General features: G+C 38.3%; 1 protein-coding gene across 1 annotated transcript in view; it reads left to right on the top strand.

The window, feature by feature from the left end:
- The first annotated feature begins 6,924 nt into the window (after positions 1-6,924).
- The window catches only part of LOC122808502 (hyphally regulated cell wall protein 1-like), a 161,973-nt gene continuing 148,370 nt past the window's right edge, over positions 6,925-20,527 (top strand). Inside the window, exon 1 of the mRNA XM_044079458.1 lies at positions 6,925-7,000. Within this exon, the coding sequence (XP_043935393.1) occupies positions 6,925-7,000 (76 nt within the window). The remainder of the gene's footprint in view (positions 7,001-20,527) is intronic.

Here is a 20,527-nt window from a genome sequence, read left to right as displayed (position 1 = left end):
ATGTAAAAGTCCTGTTTGTTGAATTTGATTGTAACCCAGCCGTCCTTTTTCCAAGCAATGTACCTGGACAGGACCTAGTCAAAGGCTTTGCTGTGTACAGTAGTCAATGTCTGTAAGTACCCCCCCCCCACACACACACACAGAGACTTTATCATGTATGTACACATTTATTTATTTATTGATTTATTTATTTATTTATTTATTTATTCATTCAAAATTGTTAACCAGGGTAGACCACTGATCACAAATAACCAATTTCATTCTCAGCCTAAGAAGGCATGAAAGATTGAGAAGTATAGAGATACACTGCAGGTGGTAAACTATATATAACTATACAATTGCTGAGAATATATGGGAAAGTTTTATAAGTCATAGATCATGCAAGTTACTGCAGAGTCTAAGAAGCAATAGAGGGGTTTACAAAACATGCACTCCATTGCTACATACATTTATAGACAAATTAATATATCTTTTAACTGAGGACTATATATAAATGGCTGAGATTTCCTGCAATACAGACCTCAAATATGAAGTATTTTAGCAGTCATAAAACTAGGTCAGACTTTCCTAATATATCCTAAAGGATGTGAACCAAATTCAGCCCTCCTATCGATTGTTATCAACTTCTTAATCTCTTGAGATGTTTTTCCATTACTTTCTGTGACACTGACCTTAGGATAACAGGCCACCAGCTTGACAGATATTTTTATCCTTGTCCCTATGCAAAACTACAATTGTTTTCTCTCCATCCTTAGGAAACTCTGTACAATCAAGCCATCTGTTGAAAGCCTCCATAGTGGGATTTGGCAGTATACTAGCTACATTCTTTTTTTTCTCTCTTTTTCCCTTCATTTGGGTATCCCCCTGGCCACATCTGACCATCATCTGCCCAGCTACATCATTTTACTTATAGTATATATATATATATATATATATATATATATATATATATATATATATATATATATATATACATATACAATATATTTCTTATGGGGAAATAAGTATAAATATTCAGGAAACCTGTAAGCTATAATTGCTTGCATAATAAAAATCATTCCATTTTTCTCTGTCCAGAGCTATTTATCTTCCTAAAGGAATATATTCTTAGTACTTCTATGACCAGATATACCAACAATCAGTGGTAACCTTAGGTTTCTGCCTTCAGCAGGTATTAATCACATCACTGTATGAATTCACAGTCATTTTAAAACAAGATCATTTTAAAATGCTGTCTGCATTCATAGCTAGACAAGAAAGGCTCCCTTGTGTTATAGTAGTGTTATTCTCTTAACGTGCATGTTGCTAAACCTTAATGATTGTCAGTCTATTTTTAGGTGCATTTATACTGTAATGGAACTCCTACATGCCGCACAGTCCCGGTTCTTTGCGTGTCTGACTATGTAAGGACATAAACTAATAACTATAATATTTTAAATTCAAAAATAGGCAAATATTACCACCACTTCTTGTTCCAAAGGCAGCAACAAACCTATATGTGTGTCATCTTGTGTGTTTTTTTTTGACAGGTACACTAATTATAGATCTGATAACAACAGTAAACAGTATAATGACTTAACCCATGTTATTCTGTCTGCCTTTAAAACTTACATGATTTATTTACATTTATCACCAATGATACTGTCAATATTTACTGAAATTTGAAATTTGCAGCAGTAATTTACACTTAACATGCATAGTGTTGTCAGATATTTCCTAAAAAAACAATTTTCCATTATAAATATGTATTACATAGGCCTGTTGGGATGGCATCCAGGGAGAATGAACAAGTCCATAGTGCATCTAGGAAGATTCAATGCACAGTATAAAGAGTTTGGAATATAACATGTTTTTCTTATACTGCTCTAAAATATGAATATTGAATATGCATTATTTGGAAATGTCAGCACTTAGCTGGAATTTCTAAGCATACTGAAAGAAATTAACAACCATAGATGTGCTTATTGTTGACAATACTAGACTGACTTTGGCTATTAACTATGCTGGTGACTATGGCTAGTCACAGCTACATCTGCTACTAACCAGGCCTGCATTTATTACTTTACAGTCTCTTAACAGATGATGCAGATGGAATGCTTTTTGTTAACAACTAGGTATTTCTTCTACTTATGAAAATAATACAAGCTCAAAATATGGTGGATCATAGTAAATTGTCTTCATTCCTCTAGGGATAGATTCCATCTGAAATTAATGCTGCAGATGGGGCTGAGGAAAACCTTGGATATAAGAAGATGTGCTAATTTTATAGCTGTGGGTGCAACACCATACAAGACAGAGAACAAGGGCACTATACCATCTAGAATTACTTTCCAAAATGATGACTCAGAGACACAGGGGGTGATGAAGGACACTAGCACACTAGGAAGTGATTTAGTTCTGACAGTGGTGTTGAAAAACCACAGAACCCACCCTGAGAAAATTATGAATATTATCAGCTGGCACACTCTGATGGTGTAAACTGAAAAAAACCCTAACTATGATCCCATTGACATTGATTCAATTAGTCTCGTAGGCAGCTGACTGAACAGCATGATGGGATAGGATGGTTGTGCCTGTCCTAACTAACTCCAATGTTCCTTTGCTCTTAGTTTCTGAAGGCACTCTGGATGCAGTCTAGTATATATTACTGGATGCTGAGTTATACCAACTGCTATAGCCATGCATGCACTTAGTAGAAAAAGTAATTCTGTACAACTCCAAGCTCAATTGCACACTATAACTGAATAGTGCCTGGGCCATTGGATTTATTAGATCAAACAGTTTAATAGAGGAAGCAAAGTTGCAATATTTAATCTTTAATGCAAAAAAAAAATTATGTTGAAACTTAAAAAATGTCTTACCTGTAAAGAGAGGAAATCTCAATCCTCTATCATATTGGGCTAGATTCCAAAAGAGTTGCAAGGTAAGTAATGTAGTTAGGTGTACACCTGCCGCAATTCCAAAAGACTTGCTCTCATTATAAGTGGCTTACTCCGATGTATAGCCTATCTATATAAGACTTCTCTATGGAGCAAACTTACATGGGGACCAGATTCCAAAAGACTAGCTCTCAGTATAAGTGACTTAGTCCAGTGTTCAGAATCTTTTAGTTATGTACTTACCATAACTTTAGATGTATGGGATCCATCTCGCCTACATTCTGTACAGATGGGTTCGGAGCCGATCCTCGGCTCCGACTCGGCACGCTATACTATAGAACAAAGTCTCTTATTGGCTGAGCCTCCTCATATCCCAGGATGCTCCACTACTGCTTCCCTAGATCTTGTTTGTCCGCACACATGCACACACACATAGACTGTTGTTATAAGATTGCCAGGTGTTTCAAGAGAGAAAAAGAAAAACAGTTATATTCGGACCGTTCGGTCTCTTCTGGCCTCCAAGGCAGGGGGAAGGAGGGTGGGTTATTGAGAATGTAGGTGAGATGGATCCTATACATCTAAAGTTATGGTAAGTACATAACTAAAAGATGTAATGTGATCCTATCTCACCTACATTCTGTACAGATGGGACAGCGTCCCTAGCACCTAATTCCTGGGTGGCTCATTGGAAAACAGTCCGCAGAACCATTGAACCGAAGGAAGCTCGGCCTCTGGATGCCACATCCAATTTGTAGTGAGAAATAAAGGTATGAAGAGAAGACCACGTAGCAGTTGCACAGATGTCATTAATGGATAGCTTGGAATGAAAAGCTGCCGAGGTGGACATAGCCCTGGTGGAATGAGCTTTTACCAGAATTGTGAGATCTTTATTTGAAATGCAATAAATGTGACTGATGCAGTCTCTGATCCACTTGGCAATAGTGACTTTCGTGATGGCTTTGCCCAATTTATTGTCTGAAAAAGACACAAACAGTTGATCTGATTTTCGTGCTTGGTGTGTCCTGTCCAAATAGAAACGTAATTGTCTGTGCACATCTAAGGTGTGAAACGTATACTCAGCTCTGTCTGTATTTTTAGTGAAAAAAACTGGTAGTTCCAGAGATTGTTGCAAGCAAAATTTAGAACAAACCTTTGGAATAAAGGATGGATTTGGTCTTAGAGAAACTCTATCCTTGTGAAATATCAGGTATGGAGGATTGATGCATAAGGCTTGAAGTTCTGAAACTCGCCTGGCTGATGTGATAGCAACTAGAAGGGCAGTCTTCCAAGAAAGAAATTTTAAGTCACAGGTTGCTGCGGGCTCGAAGGGGGGTGTGGTTAAAGCACCTAACACTATGTTTAAGGTCCCACGGTGGTGCAGGATGCAATATAGGTGGCCTAAGAAGCCAAGCTCCTTTAATAAAAGCTTTGCACAGCTTATTGCTCATTAAAGGTGGTTCTACATCCTGATGAAAATTGGAAATAGCCGCCAATTGAACTTTGATGGTGGACACCGAACTACCCTGGTTGAACAGGGAGGTTAAAAACTTCAGAACCTCTGACACAGAAGCTGTCATAGGGTCTAATCCTCGGAGTTGAGCCCAAATAGCAAACCTCTTCCATTTACTGTTATACATCTTTTGTGTAGAAGACTTGTGGGCCGCGGACAAAATATGCATAACCTCAGGGTCGAAAGAATGGCCCCTAACTATGGTCGGAAGAGGAGTAGCCAAGCTGCTAGCTTCAATGAATGGAGGGACTGATGGAGCTGTCCTGACTGATGCATCAGAAGGTCCGGAACTTGGTCCAGGAACCAGGGACTGTCCAATGCATACCTGTGAAGAAAGGGGAACCATACTTGACGAGGCCAGTATGGGGCAATTAGAATCATTTTGCTTCCCAAACGAATCGCTTTCTGAAGCACCTTGGGAATAAGGGGAACCAGAGGAAAGGCGTATAGTAGGCCGGGGGGCCAAGCTTAGACTAGAGCATCCTTGGGGGTCTCCCCCGGAACTGGAATGAGAGAGAAGAACTGCTGGCATTTTGCATTGAGAGGAGTTGCAAAAAGATCGCAACATGGAATTCCCCATCTCGTGAAAATCTGTGTTACCACCTTGTGATTCAAGGACCATTCGTGTGGGGAGAAAATAGTTCTGCTCAGTTTGTCGGCTATCACATTGGAAGTCCCCGGAATGTGTGTTGCCACTAGAAAGCGTTTGGTAGCAATCGCCCAATCCCATACCTTCATGGCCTCTCTGCAAAGGGGGTAAGATCTGGTCCCTCCTTGCTTGTTCAAGTACCAGACTACCGACATGTTGTCGGACTGAATGGCAATGGTTCCCTGGGGAAGGTGGTCATGTAGTGCTTGCAACGTTAGAAGCACCACCCTCATTTCCAGGATATTGATGTGGAGAAGATTCTCGTCGGAGCGCCACGTGCCTTGGACCGACCTGTCCAGATAATGTCCCCCCAACCCTGTCTGGGAGGCGTCCGTAGTCAACGTGGCTGATGGGGATGGGGGAACGAAGGGTCGCCCCTGATCCAGTTTGGAGGACTGAAGCCACCAACGAAGATCCTGTTTGCACGTCTCTGTTACCAAAATGTGGTGACTGAGGGGGAAGTCTTGATAAGACCACTGGGCTAAGAGGAGCCACTGGAGAATCCTCATATGTAATCTTGCCAAGGGAACGAGAAGAATGGTGGCTGACACGGAACCCAACAGCTGCAGGACCATTCTCGCTGGAGCTCAACGTCTGAGGAGTAACGCCCGCACCTGAGACTGCAATGTTGCTATCCTTTCTGCAGGAAGATAGACTCGCATCTGTCTTGAGTCTATTTCTGCACCAATGAACCGAATACGCTATGATGGCAGCAATACGGACTTTGCCCAATTGAAGGTGATTCCTAAGGAACTGCCTAGGGAGATTGTGGCTGCTAGAGTTCTTAAGAGTAGATGCCTTGAGGTGGCAGTTAGGAGCCAGTCGTCTAGGTATGGAAACACCTGGAATCCTAGACTTCTCAGGTGAGCAGTCACCACTGCCAAACATTTGGTGAACACCCTGGGGGCTGTGGTGAGACCAAATGGCAGTGCACGGAACTGGTAATGACTGTCCCCTAGGTTGAAGCGCAAATGTCTCCTCGACACCTGATCTACCAGAATGTGATAATAGGCATCCTTCAGATCTATGGAGCACATCCAAACACCCTTCTCCAGAAGCGGGAGAATGGTTTGTAAGGTGACCATCCAGAATTTGGAGTTTTTCACTGATCGGTTTAATATGCTGAGATCCAAAATGGGCCTCAAGTCCCCGGTCTTTTTTGGTACCAAAAAGAATCTTGAGTAAGTCCCTGATTCAGTCTGATCTGCGGGGACAGGTTGGATGACTCCTTTTTGAAGCAGCTTTGAAATTTCGATGGCTGCCATATCCCGTTGACTGGGTGGCGGGTCCGGGATTCTTTGGGATGGTGGGGGGGTGAGAAAAGGGAATGGTGTAACCTCCGGCGATGATTCGGAGCACCCATTGGTCCTGGGTGATACTTTCCCAGGCCCTTAGGTGCCTCGAAAAACGACCCCCGACTGGCTCCGGAGCTGCACAGTCGGGCACTCCTTCAGGGATGCTGGAAGGAGGAGGAGCCACGAAAGGACTCGCGGTCTACAGTGTTGCGGGGGCCTCTGCCGCCTCTGGGATGGCATCTCCCTGAAAAATTTCCCCTTCCTCTGCCTCTAGAAGGGGAATCGCTCTGCTGTGATGAGTAAGACTTTTGAGACATACGGAACCACATTTTCCCTCCTCTTCAAGCCTTGGGATAAGGTCTGAAGGGAGTGGAAAACCGGGTCCCTACAGCAGTTAAAGTCTTACCCTCCTGCTCGCAGCGAGTCAAAGTGTCCTTTACCTTGGGTCCAAAAAGGGAGGACCCATCGAAGGGGGCATCGGCAAAGGAAGACTTAAAGGCCTCCGCAAAGTGACACAGGCGTAGCCAGGTTTGTCTCCGTTGAGCAACACCTGTGCCCGCCGCTCTGCTCGCTCCCTCGGCTGCATACAAAATGAGCCTCATGGATGAGTTGGACAGGGAGGACATGGTAGCCAACTGGGAGTTAACCGTCTGGGCCAACTGCTCCGGTAAGTTACCAGAGAAGGTATCTGAAAGCTCCTTGACAAGATCCCTCTGCAGTCTCGTAAAATGTGTTAGGTAATTCAGAGACCTTAATGTAAAGGTTGCTGAAGCAAGGGTGCACTTCCCGTACCAATCCATGCTCCTAGACTCCTTATTAGGAGGATAGACAGATGTTGAAGCCTCTGCCACATCTTGTTGGGTAGCAGATCCCACCACCAAGGCATCTACAGCCACACCTTTGGTAAGAAAATCCTTATCCGGGGGTGCCGAAAGGAATTTATTGGGGCGAGCTGTCACCAGTTCAACAGAATCCGGATGTTCCCACACCCTTCGAGAGATCAAATCCAGGAGCTCATCGAAGGGCGGAGACACCCAGGAGGCGGAGGGCTGAGCCCCGAAGGCCTTGAGGAACACCGACTCCTCAGCAGAGGGGGGTTTGGACTGCCAGTCGCCTCGTTGCTTAAGGATTTCCAAGATGTCCGCAAAGGATACATCATCCGAGGATGACTTGGGGGACCCCTCCGCATCATTGAGGTTGGTATCAGAGGTGAGAGACTCATCAGGGGAGTCGACGTGCTTCCTCTTGCACTGTTTCTTCCTCGGAGGCTCCTCCGAAGATGCTTCGGAGGGACCTCCAGGAAGAAGGGAACCCCCGATGGGGGTAACCTCAGGCCCCAGGGCTCTGCTGTCATGAGACAGGGGGACTGCAAAGGAACTAGTGTCCGTGCCAAGGGAATGTGGTGGTGAGAAGGTAGAAGTGGCCAGAGAGGATTTGGCCAAGGCACTCCTCATGGCCGTGAAGGCAGGATCCCCAGAGTCCTGGGAAGGTTCAACCCCCAAGGCCACAACAGCAGACAGAACTCCCGCCGCCGATGCACCGAGAGGGAGGCTAGGAACCGAAAGAATCGGTCCCGAAGCATCACCCCCAGGGCCGACAGAGGAGGTCTGTGTACCGAACATCGACCTGAAGGGCGGGGTTGGAGTTAGGGTCGGAGCCGACCCCACAACTTCCACCAGCTCCACCAACACCGACTCCAACGGAGCCGAAGCTGTTGGAGGAGGAACTAAGATGGCAGGGTGGGAAATCAGCTCTGGAGCCGACTGGGCCGGAGCCGAGACCAACTTTTGAAAGACAGGAGACTGAAAAAGCCTTTGAAGCACCCTGTCTACATCCGAATTGGACATCCTCGATGACCGAGAAGAGACCGACCGGGTCCGAGTTGACTTCTCCACCGGCTCCGAAAGACTGGGGGACCAGCTCCGAATGGATTCGAGAAGTATCGGCACCGAGGGAGGTTCCACCACCACTGCAATCTCCCTCGGAGCCGATGTGGACTTCGGCACCGAAGGGGAAGAGTCTGAGCGGGCAACCTTCATCGGCTCCGAAGGCAGAGGAGCCGATGAAGGTGACTCACCTCTCAACGCCCGAGCTCTCGGCTCCGAAATCAGAGGAGTCGAAGCTGGGGACATCAAGGCAGACCGTTCCGCCCTCGGCTCCGAAGTCCATGGAGCCGATGGAGAAGCCTGCCTAGACTTTTTTGCTGTCGGATCCGATGGACTGGTCGGAGCCGAAGATTTTTTCTTCCTCGATGGAGAAGAAGAAGATAGGGCTTCTTCAAAGGAAGGGGAAATAAGCCCTTTTAAAATCAACTTATTTTTCCTCTCTTGGAGCACGCGAGAGGAAAAAGCGTGGCAAACGCTACAGGATTCCTGTAAGTGCTTAGGCCCCAAACAGTATACACAAAGCAAATGGTCATCCGTAATGGACATTTTGTAAGAGCATTTTGAACATTTTTTAAAACCTGATGGCCTATGTTCTTTAGACATGGCTATCTATCCCACTGAACTTCGAAACAAAAAGAGAAACTTCAACACTGACTAACAAAACCAACAGGTAGACAAAGGCAAGGTCCCTCTAAGTTAAACGGGAACACTTGCTGCCAAGAAAGACAAATAATTTACCACAAAGTTGTAGCAAGTACCAAGAGTAGCTGTTAGACAGACCTAAGAAAAAGCGCGAGGGCTAGGTAAGGCCCCTCTAATTTAAACGGGATCCTTTACCGTTCACAAACACAATTTTTACCACAAAGTTAGAGAAAAAAATCAATCATACAACAATAAATAGCTGTTAAAACAGCTTTTGTGTAATTTTAGCCAAATTTCTGACAGAAATTTAAACTCTAGAGGTACTTAGCTCAGCCAGGTCCGAGACCACGTCTATGCTGTAGAAGCGGCAAACGAGATCTGGGAAGCAGTAGTGGAGCATCCTGGGATATGAGGAGGCTCAACCAATAAGAGACTTTGTTCTATAGTATAGCATGCCGAGTCGGAGCCGAACCCATCTGTACAGAATGTAGGCGAGATAGGATCACATTACATCTGGACTAAGTCATTTACCCCGAGAGTACTTTTTGCTACAATGCCTTCATTTCTTCTCTAACATGCAATCGATCCTTCACATTTTCACATTAAGATCAAAGTAGGCCTATCTGGACTAAAAAACAGCATAAATCTCATTAAAGGTGAGCACTACAGCTATGATATTTTGCTTAAATATCATTACATATTAAAGACAAAATATCCACCCCAATAAAGCAGGTCCCAAGATGGAGGAAATAATCCCTTTAATAGTTAAAAATAAAAATAAGAATGCACTGAATATTGAAGAAGATGATTGTATTGTGATAATATACAAAGCAATGTGCTCTTGATTGGCTGTGCAACAATGCAGTATACCTCAAGGGGAAACACTTAGGCAATGCTTGCAAAACATTAAAAAAATGCACTGAATTAATGAATGTAAACAAAATGCACCAATATAATGCTCTTGGTATCACCAAGTCCACAGTGACTCAGTAAAAGCATTATTACTGATTAAGGATCAGATCTTAAGCTCATGACTTATCATGTGTAGTTCAGCTATGTTTTATTTAAATTACTTCTTTCCTAACTCCTCCCAGTGTACTATGCAATGATTAGTTAAATATATGTATTCAGACACGCTCTGTCAATAAAAATTGTGTACTATTTCACAAATATAAATGATTAAGAAAGACGATTAAGTTATTTACAGAAAAATATGCAGACATTATCAATACAATAGCAATAACTCACATAATTTATGTATTTTATGAAAAGATATTCCAAGATATGTGTGATGAAGTGAGTTATTGCTGAGCATATGCATACCTCTCAACCTCTTAGAACCAAAAATCTGGACAAAGCCTGAAATGATGGGGAGAGAAATAGGGGTATATTTTAAATATTGCTCTTACAAACTTTGAAAGTTGATAGAATAATAGGTTTTGCATTAGTATGAATTGTCTGAGGGATGGGGAGTCTTAAACTCAAATGTTTGTCATTATTTAATGACTTCAATCATCAGCTATTTGCCAGAAAAGTATAGATTTTAGGAGGAACACACCACAAATATGATGCAAAAATCTGGACATTCTGCAAAAATCTGTACAGTTGAGAGGTACCTGTCCATATTCATTTACAAACAATGTTTGTTCTCTCATGTTATAGAAATATGTGATATGTTTTTAAGTGCAACATGTATGCATTCCATCTGCATTTATAATCAAGTTTTACACTAAAATGAAGCACATACATTGAGTACCACTAAAGCAATTTCTGAAGTTTTTTTGCCAGACCTCTTTGATTAACTTAGTTTTATAAAATGCAATAGGTACTTCATATTTCTGCTATTTATATTACTGGTTTGACTGATGTCTATATAAACAGTTTAAAGAAAAAAACACGATTACCCGAAGAACACAGAAGATACTATAACGACACCTTTTAGGAACTTGGTCATAAAAAAGAGACCCTTGGCTTGAATCCATTCAGCATCCATCTGCACACTGTTTGACTCTAAGCAACCTTTTATTGATCTTTTTTAATTATATTCAACCATGAAAGAGTCATTAAATCCAAATGCATTTATTCAGAAGTGCGTGAGTAGATTTTGTGAGGTTAAATAGTCTAAATCTTGTAGTAAAGTGATTCAGGTAAGGGACTGATGGTCAAAACATGGTTTACCGAATGATGTTTTGATGAATGTAGTTTATCAGACCACTGTTCCCACACAATTTCTCTCACTCAAATCAAAATATTAAGTGCTTCTTTAAAGGGGCACCTAAACCCAGTACATACAACAATTTTAAAGTTATCACATCTATGAAAAAAAATTAGGAATATCCGTAAATTTGCTAAATATCTTGTCTCTGAGATATAGAATTGGAGACCTGGCTTCAATGGAATTTGTAAATAATGTTTGCAAAAGAACTGTCCTGTATTCAGGCAATACAGTACGTAACTGACATCTAAGGCAAAAACATATACGCCAATTAGAAAGCTCTACTTTTTTGTGTTGGGCTGTGCCTGAATTACTCCAGTGAAGAAAATGACATAAAATAAACTTGACATTTATAAACCAGGCCTTAAGATTAGTGGGTATTGGATGATGAGTATACTCCTTCTGTATTCTTAGCAAGTAGGATGCTTTTTTCTTTAGTGTAATACAGTAAGGAAATGAATGGAAAATGACTTATAGCAGAGTCTTCAATAAAGAATGAAATATTACTTTCTAGATATTGGTCTAATGTCATCACTTTTTTAGTTTATTAGGCTTACGTGGTATTGTCTTCTAGTTCTGGTTGTCCAGAGTGGTCACAGATAGACTAGATATCTGAAAAGTTGATTTTTTTGAAAATATTGAGATATTAATTTGAAAAGAGTATCAGTTAGTTGAATGATATGATCATAAGGATGATCTTTGATGTTACCATGACTGAAAAACAGAATGTGCGAACATTTTCATCTTTACACAGTGCGCCCAGCACATTATAACATACATAGGTCTTGTTTCTTCATATGTAATCATGTTTCAGTTGTGTAATACATCTTAAATCTTTCACATCATAACACGAAGCATTGAGTGGAATTTATTAAGATACACCAGTCATATATTACATTAAAGTAAACTTGGTACAGCATTAGGCTTTCAAATGCAGAAGCTGATTCCTACCATGCTAGTATTTAATGTGTAAACTATAGCTTTAAGTGCAATCAGTGTTGTGTATGTATGTGTGTGTATATGTATCATGTATGTATGTGTGCGCGCGCGAGTGTGTGTGTGTGTGTGTGTGTGTGTGTGTGTGTGTGTGTGCGTGCGCGTGTGTGTGTATATATACGTACATATGTGTGCATGTGTGCATCTTCATGTGCATACACTTGCATGTGTGTTCATATATGCATATGTTTGTATGTGTGTGGGATGGACTAATTATACAAATCTTAAAGTAATGTTCCTTATGTGACTATTGCCATACTTTATGTGGTAAAATGAAAACAAACAAACAAAAAAAAAGATACTAACATGAATTTGGAACCCTCTGTATTAATTCATTTTTATATTACATAAGGATTGGTATGACTGATTATTAAATAATAATTATATAACATTCAGTCTTAAAAATACATAAGGACTATCCTTCTGAACACATTAGGGATATATGAAGTATCCACATGCATAGAGAGTGAAACAATGACTACGACTTTAACAGCAGCTACCATTTAATCAACCATTTCACTGATTTCTGAGTAATATTATCACACAAAAATAATTATATTCAACTATCCTGTAGTAGATATATGGCTGTCTTTCTGAAAATTCTTATCATTTTATTGCATCCCAGATTCACTATCACACTGGACAATTTTTTTATGTATCTACTCTTCTTTGAAGGATACTACATGCATTGCGTACCATCACTTCTCCATTTTCTCACTGCATTCCCCTGCCGTCCATCTTGTTTATGAATATCATGTTCAATTTTTTTCAATATTACCACTAATGCAAGATGGATTAGGATGTCGGATGAGTTGATGATATACCTTTCAACCTTGTAGCACAGGAAATCTGGACAAAGTAAAACATAGTGGTGATATAAGGGTCCAAAATTAGGGGCAGATATTAATTATTGCTGTTATGGGCTTAAAAATACTAGAATAGCAGGTTTTTCATTAGCATGCAGTTTTTTGAAGGACATGAAGTCTGAAACTCAATTGTCTTCCAATAGTTATTGACTTCAATCATCAATGATTTTCCAGGAAAACACATTTTATGAGGAACGGGCCAAAAATATAAGGCAAAAATCTGGACAGTTAAGAGGTATGGCTGCTAACCTCTTACAATTGCCATCTTAATAAAACACAAAGCTCTTAAGTATGGGTAATGCTGATCTCTCTCAGGGGAATATATTCCACTGCATCATAGCTAGTGAAAATGGCAGGCTTATTTTTGGCTTGTTACATTACCTAGTCTATACCATCTAACATAAACTTCTGCTTACTGTCAATGTTCAAAAGGGGACAAATAGACACATACCTTATGAAGTAGATGAAAACCAGTGAACGCACTTCTGGCTAAAAACAAACTTCCTCAGAGTTAACTAAGCAAGGGAAAACAAACTTCCTCAGAGTTAACTAAGCAAGGGTCAGCGGCCCTTTTATAAATAAGTGTTTTGGAATTGTCCCATGCCTAAGCATTACGGCTGAATTATTTTCTTTACTATTAATATTATTATTGATATATTCTCATATGTATTGTCACACTAGCTGTGCTGACCACCTGTACACTGATTCTTTTTCCATAGTCCTTTCATATTTTCATCCTCCACTGCAGTAATTGAAGTCAGGTCAGCATAGAGCAATGCCATGTTATGCAATATTTCATTGGGGTGAGATTTTATTAATATATCCTTTCTGTGCTCCAGTCCACACATACCCCTCCATTCAACTAACAGTATGCTGTTGTATTGCCTGAGTGGATTTTAAACTGCAAATATAAAAAAAAATCCTGTTAAGTCTTCAGCAAGCAATATGTTCTTTTACTACCTGGGTACATTTTAAACCGTGAATCCTAAAAATCTGAATATGGCATATTTAAAACTGAGGAAAATACATGGCAAGTAGAAGTTAAGGAAAATTCACAAAGAAAAAGGCAAACTGAATATATTTTTGCCAAATCCTTCTCTGTAGTTTTCTCTACTTAGCCTTTCCATGAACCCCCCCCACACACACACACACACACAAAACACAAGCTTTCTGCCTTTCCTGCTACCATTTGCAAATTTTTTGATAGCCAAGTTCTTAGCCTTGGGCATAATGCTGCAGTAAGTATATAAGGTGGAGTGCTGCTTCCTTGTGCATCATACCAGCTTCAATCCCTGATCAAGACACACATCTGCTGTGCAACAGATGAGAATGGCTAGAACTGCAACTATTATTTTGCTGGGATTTATGGTGAAGTCAGCCCTTTCAGCTACTAACTGTGGTTATCTAGCTAATGTTAAAAATTTTACTACTAGTGCCTATAGCATAAATTATACAATCAACAACACTGGAGGAATAAGTATTAATGGTAAGTAAAAATGAAAGGCAATAATGAAAGGTAAACTTTATAATTAGCCTCTTATTAAAGCTATGCTCTTTTCTGCATTATGACACATTTAATAATGTTGGCATTTTATATAGTGTAATACATAGTTTGAAACTTTTTAGCGGCAGCATCAGATATGAAATAGAGTATTATACTTTTGACATTTTATCACCTTTTTCAGCAACAAGTGCTATATTTACTTAGCTATGGTCTCAGAGATGGGAATGTGCAATGCATTTGGATTCATAGTCACTAGTCAACTGCGATAAAGATAAAATGCTATGAATTCCTTCAACAAACATGCAAAATGATGCCATTTAATCAAATTTGTGTGTATCATGTCTTGAGTCTTATGCCACATAGAAACTGATACCTTGTTTATTTGCCATCCTGTAGTGAATAACTAAGGAGGCACAAATATACTAGATTTAGCTTATACTAGTCAGGCAATACTTTGGAAATAGTGCAGCATGTACAGAAATATTTACGTGGATTTTTTCCAGTTTCAAGGATGACAGGACAAAATGCTCAACAAGTTTTAAACATTTACCTTTAATTTGATAACACTTGCAATGATATGATACCAACTCTGCATGCATATATATATATATATATATATATATATATATATATATATATATATATATATATATATATTTATAAAAAATATCAGGGTTATTAAAAGTTAATTAGGGGGTCAAGGAATAATACCACAAAAAAAAAACTGATTTCAAAAGTTCTAAAATCAAGTAAAAAATGTATACCCTACCCAAAAACAGATACATACCTAATGGGCATATGAAATGTGTGCCAGCTGTTTTTAGACACTTTTTTATCTTCAGCATTGTTATATTTCCTGGCTTATTTTCAAATTGTAGATAGTAATGTGGTGGGTGCAGCTCTGTCATCTGAATTCTTTTCATGAGTTTCTAAGGGTCGCATTTCATATGTTGCTTAGCACAGTATAGCCAGCATTAGAATAGAAGAGAATATAACAGCGTTTTAGGCAATGGAATATAGATATATATGTATATATGTTTCAAATTTTTTTTTTTTGCTGAACCAGTTTAACTACTTTTTATATAGTTTCTAAATTATGTTATCAATGTCTGAATGTTGCTTGCTGAGCAGAGTTTTAGAGCAGCAGCATCCATGTTGGGATTATGTTTGTTTTTTTTTTAACGGAACATACTGTTGATTAAGATTGCCTCCATTTATTCATTAATGTTTCTTCTTTGATAAAGTTCATCTTTGCTGTATTTCATTGCACTGTCCAACTCCTGCTGTTTGCATTTACTGTTTCACTCCAGTACTTTTAAAGATGATATTTAAATTGTACATGGGGGTATGAGGAGTTTTTTTTAAAGTGGGTAGGATAGATTCCCAAAGTTTGGAGCCAAGAATTGAGGAGCACTGGTCAGAGCAATGAACTAGGAAAATAGATCTGGAATTCTTATGATTTTGTTAGATTACAGGGAGGAGCTTGCTATATAAGCTCTGAAGCTAAAGGAGAGAGAGAGAAAAAGAGAGTGTCGTCATGCAGTGCTTTGAACAGTTATGATCCTAGGAGAAGATCACATCTTTGACTGTTTGGAAGCCTATTTGCTTTTTCAAGGGATTTATAGTGATAGTAATATTCACTTCTAGGGAGATTTGCTAAAGCAGCAGATGTTATTGGTGATGGTTTGAGTTGTTGGGACATTTCTTTTTCAGAATTTTTGTGAAAGTCTATATTCTTTCTGAGCAAACAGAATATGCTGCTATGGCTATTCAAGTGGTAACTGAAAGGGGGGGGGGGTTATGGGACAAGAACAAGAGTGTTTATGTTTTCTAAGCATGTTTCAGATGGAGAGTGACTTTATGATAGCGGTACATCCAGATTTCCAGGCATTTAAAGGAAATGATAAAACTATAGTGAAGAAACATAATGCTAGAAATATTGCCATACAAATGTCCTGTTATGGTTGAAGTTGCAGATCACTGTAATTTAGTATGACAGGTAATACAGTAATACATTAGTAACAGGGCGGTGTAGGTCTTGAATTTATCCAGATATACAAGGTGTATTACTAAAGTAATACATTACAATATGTATTGTAGCAGGATTATGATATGGTGCTAATATACAGCTATATTTTATGTTCATTGTTGGCATCACCATAATGTGTAACACATATAACAGCATTATGTCAAAATAGACATACAGTAAATCCCAGTTATCCCTTCAGGTCAGAGCAGTTCCAAGTTGTTTAAACTGAGATCATTCATGCCACTTTGAATTACATTTCATTGTTATGAGCAGACAGTGATATAAATTAATGCTGAGAATAGTAATATTTAAACAGTTACACTGAAGACACATTACCACTATCCCACCTGTACTGGTGACCATGAATTTAAATAATTAAGAATAGAGGATAGATTATATGTAACTGTTTCATATGAGGGATAAGAACCTCCACTTACATAAAATTTAATATGTTACTCATGAGGTAACATCGTTGATTTCTGATGTAAGATTTGGAATTAAAATAATTACACTTTCTTCACTGTAAAGTCAGGATGGTGCAGAAGTGATTCCATATGAGTCTGAATTATGAAGTTTTGATTAGATGCGTGTAGCATTTACAATTTCACATTATAGAGGATCTCAGATGTGAAGACTCACCATTGTTGTAAAGTATATTCCTCCCAAGGAATAATGAAAAGTGCAAACTGTGGTTCAACAAATTGAGCTATGCTGCCATTTCTGCACAAAGGGAATGCCATAAAAATTAATGTTTAATTATAATATGGTACTGTAAAAATAAGTTTCTACCACATGCATCTTTGAATTGTGGAGTAAGAGGTAGTAGTACGTGCCAGAAATAACAGAACTGTAATATCATTATGAATATTTATTTTTAACACATTTTATTGATTATTTCAAAAAATGTCCTGTAGTCCACAAAGCACATTCCATATTCAAGAAAGGATATATAACAGTCCATAAGGAGCGTAGTTTAGCCAACAAAATTCACAAGTGTTTCCCATCACTGTAATGGAAACAGATAATTAGAACAAAAGGAAACATAAGTAAAGAAACAATCCTTAGGACCTTACCAACCTCCAATAAATATCTCATAACTTAAAATTTGGTTTTATCAATCTGAGAGCGTGGTACAGCCTGTTAGCAAAATGCAGACACTGTAAAGACCAAGCTGTTAATATATACTGCAGCTAATTTCCATCTGGTGGTGTAAACGTTGGCTCTAGATGATTTTCACTGTTAAAGTGACACTCTAAACCCATGTGCAAAATGGGAAAAAGGGGTTGCGGATTGGTGGGTTTCATGTTAAATACAGATAAATATGTTAACTAGTCCAGACTTTGGCTAGCATACTGCATAAGTATAGATGTTTGTTTATAATGGCCATTAATTTTAGCATGCATTTATTTGTATTTATTTATTTATTTATTTGCATTTGTTTACCTGAAAGTCCAACTGAGCAGAAACCCCTGTTTCAGTGGTGTCCCATGGAGCAAAGCTCCACAAGCTTCCATGTTTTCAAACAACATTTAATGGAAGACTTCCATACAGCTAAAGATAACTCTTCTCACTTTAGCCAGTGTTTTACCACAAACATCTTCACCAAAGTTGATAAACACATACAACGGTGCATTCCCCTTCAGAATTATTACAAATCAGAAGGTCTAGAAAAAAGTTGAATGAGTAACAGTCTTTGAGATCATTTATTATCTTGTGTGTTTTGAAGCCATTGATTATGAATGCCAAAAAAAAAAAAGAAATTATTGAGGTACCATTCAAAAATACATAAAACAGATCAGTTTGCTAAGATATTGTTACATACAGTGTATGATGGGCATTTCACCCATAGCCATTAATTTATGGGGGAGGTACTTAGGCATTATGAAGTAACAATTGCTGATGTATGCATTTCAGATATGGATGCATTTTGTATGCATTTTAATGGACAGTGTCCCAATTTGGAGTGATAGTTGTATAATTTAAGAATATAAACCAATAGTTTGAAACATGTTCATATTTAGAGCTGATTACTGTGTATTATAAATGGGAAAGAAACATATTTTCCTGAACTATTCATCCATGATTAAACACAAACATAACATTCCCTATTCCCTATTCTGCTTGAATATATGAGGCAAATATTAGTATAGTCACTCTAATTTTGCTTAATAAAGGATGCACAGAGGAAGAAAAACTGGATTTGGTTATGATTACCAGAGGATCATATCAAACAAAGTTATACAATTAATAAAACAGATGCATATTTTCTAGCAATTTGAAGATCTGTAAAGGTTCTGAGTCTATGATAATATCTGTATTGCCCAGTAACACTTGCCATAATAAAAATCATTGAATACGATAATTTTTTTCAAGGGAAGCTAAAGATGCAGAATTAATAAATTAAGGTAAAAATACTATAGATAACTGCATCATTTTTATAATTCTAAGATTTATTATTCTTCAGAAGCTATGTTTCAATATCAGAGATCTATAACTGTGGTTGCTTACACAAGGGAGAAACGTAACCTGAAATGGAAATAAGTTGATTATTCTTCTTGCTAAGTAAAATTCATTGGAATTATAAGTTTTCATACTCACATTTGCTGCATCATATTACTTATTTAAGGTTACTCTTTATGTGTTATTAGTTAAAAAATTCAATATTCACTCACTTATTGAATTGAGTATTTCTCTGAGTATAGGGATGCATTTTTTTTTCAGAGAAAGAAGATTCTGGGGAAAAGGTGCATTATTATTATTACTACTAATGCTTTTCAAGAAAAATATATTTAAGTTTACTGAAGACCTTCTTTAAATTTGGTATATTTTTGCTCCATATTTCTATGATGCTAGAATACAGCTATACTTTATGTTCATCGTTGGCATACCCATAATGATGATGATGATGATGATGATGATGATGATGAATTTAGCCTATTCTTACACTCAGCCCAAATTACTTAAATTCTTCAAGTGAAATGTTAAGTTTTTGGTGAGAGGTTGGAAGTACTGCATACATCAATGATATTTACATGGGGATACAATTGATTTAACCACATTTCATTCATAATTTAATATTTTGCTTAATCCCTTAATAACTTTAAGAGTTATGTATGCTGGCTATATAGGATTGCAGGCATTTGGTAATATGTTATCAGCAAATTAATTTATATTTACTTTCATTTTACAGCATTTTATCCCAGGATGATTCAAACCATGCATGATTTTGTGAAACAAAGGTTCCAATGAGGGGATAATATGATAAAGTGACAAGAGATACTCTTGTCTAGATTTATTTAGAATTCTAGTTGGAGTAGGGAGTTTCCCATTTATTACAAGGCACGTTGAAGCAGAATCATATACCAGTTTTATGCCTCTAAAATACATTTCATGAACTGCTACTTTTGAAAGTACTGCATAAATAAAGGATACATCTTCAATGTCAAAAGCTATACTTGTCTCCAGCACAAATATTCACATTGTTTTATTCAGAATATGATGGTAATATAAAATTATTTCAAGGATGAAGTTATCATCTTTTGTCTGCCTTCACTTCTCAATAGTTATGTTGTAATTAAAAACAAAATGTAAGTTTCACAGCTAATCAGAAATGGCTATCTGGAATAGATGAATACATTGATATATCAAGATTTATTAATAATTTTAGCTGGTAATTTTTAATGAAAAGAGAGTCTGAATTAAGTTTGCATAAAAAATTGTTCGGGGACGATTCATATACTTATCTGATTTCCATAGAACATCATGTTGTTAAACACTTGTAGTCAGACTGAAACCAGAACAATGTTAGATTTTTTAATAAAAGTTTATATCAGTGCCTTCTGGGTCAGGGAACTTATTAGCATTAAGTGCTGAGATAGCAGCTAACAATTCCTGCAGAGTAAAGTTTGTCTCCAGTACTTAAGCAGTATAATTCTGTGCATGAGTTGGACTAAAATTTACAAGAAAATTCCTTATTTCTGATTAATTTATCTGGATATTTAATGATGCATAAACTGATTTTTAAGTTATTATTTCTGTTGGTCACATATGGGGAAT

The sequence above is a fragment of the Protopterus annectens genome, chromosome 8.part0, assembly GCF_019279795.1.
Source record: "Protopterus annectens isolate FY-2018-M chromosome 8.part0, PAN1.0, whole genome shotgun sequence".
Taxonomy (NCBI): domain Eukaryota; kingdom Metazoa; phylum Chordata; order Ceratodontiformes; family Protopteridae; genus Protopterus; species Protopterus annectens.
The sequence above is the reverse complement of the archived record's forward strand: the minus strand, read 5'-3'. Positions and strand labels throughout refer to the sequence as shown.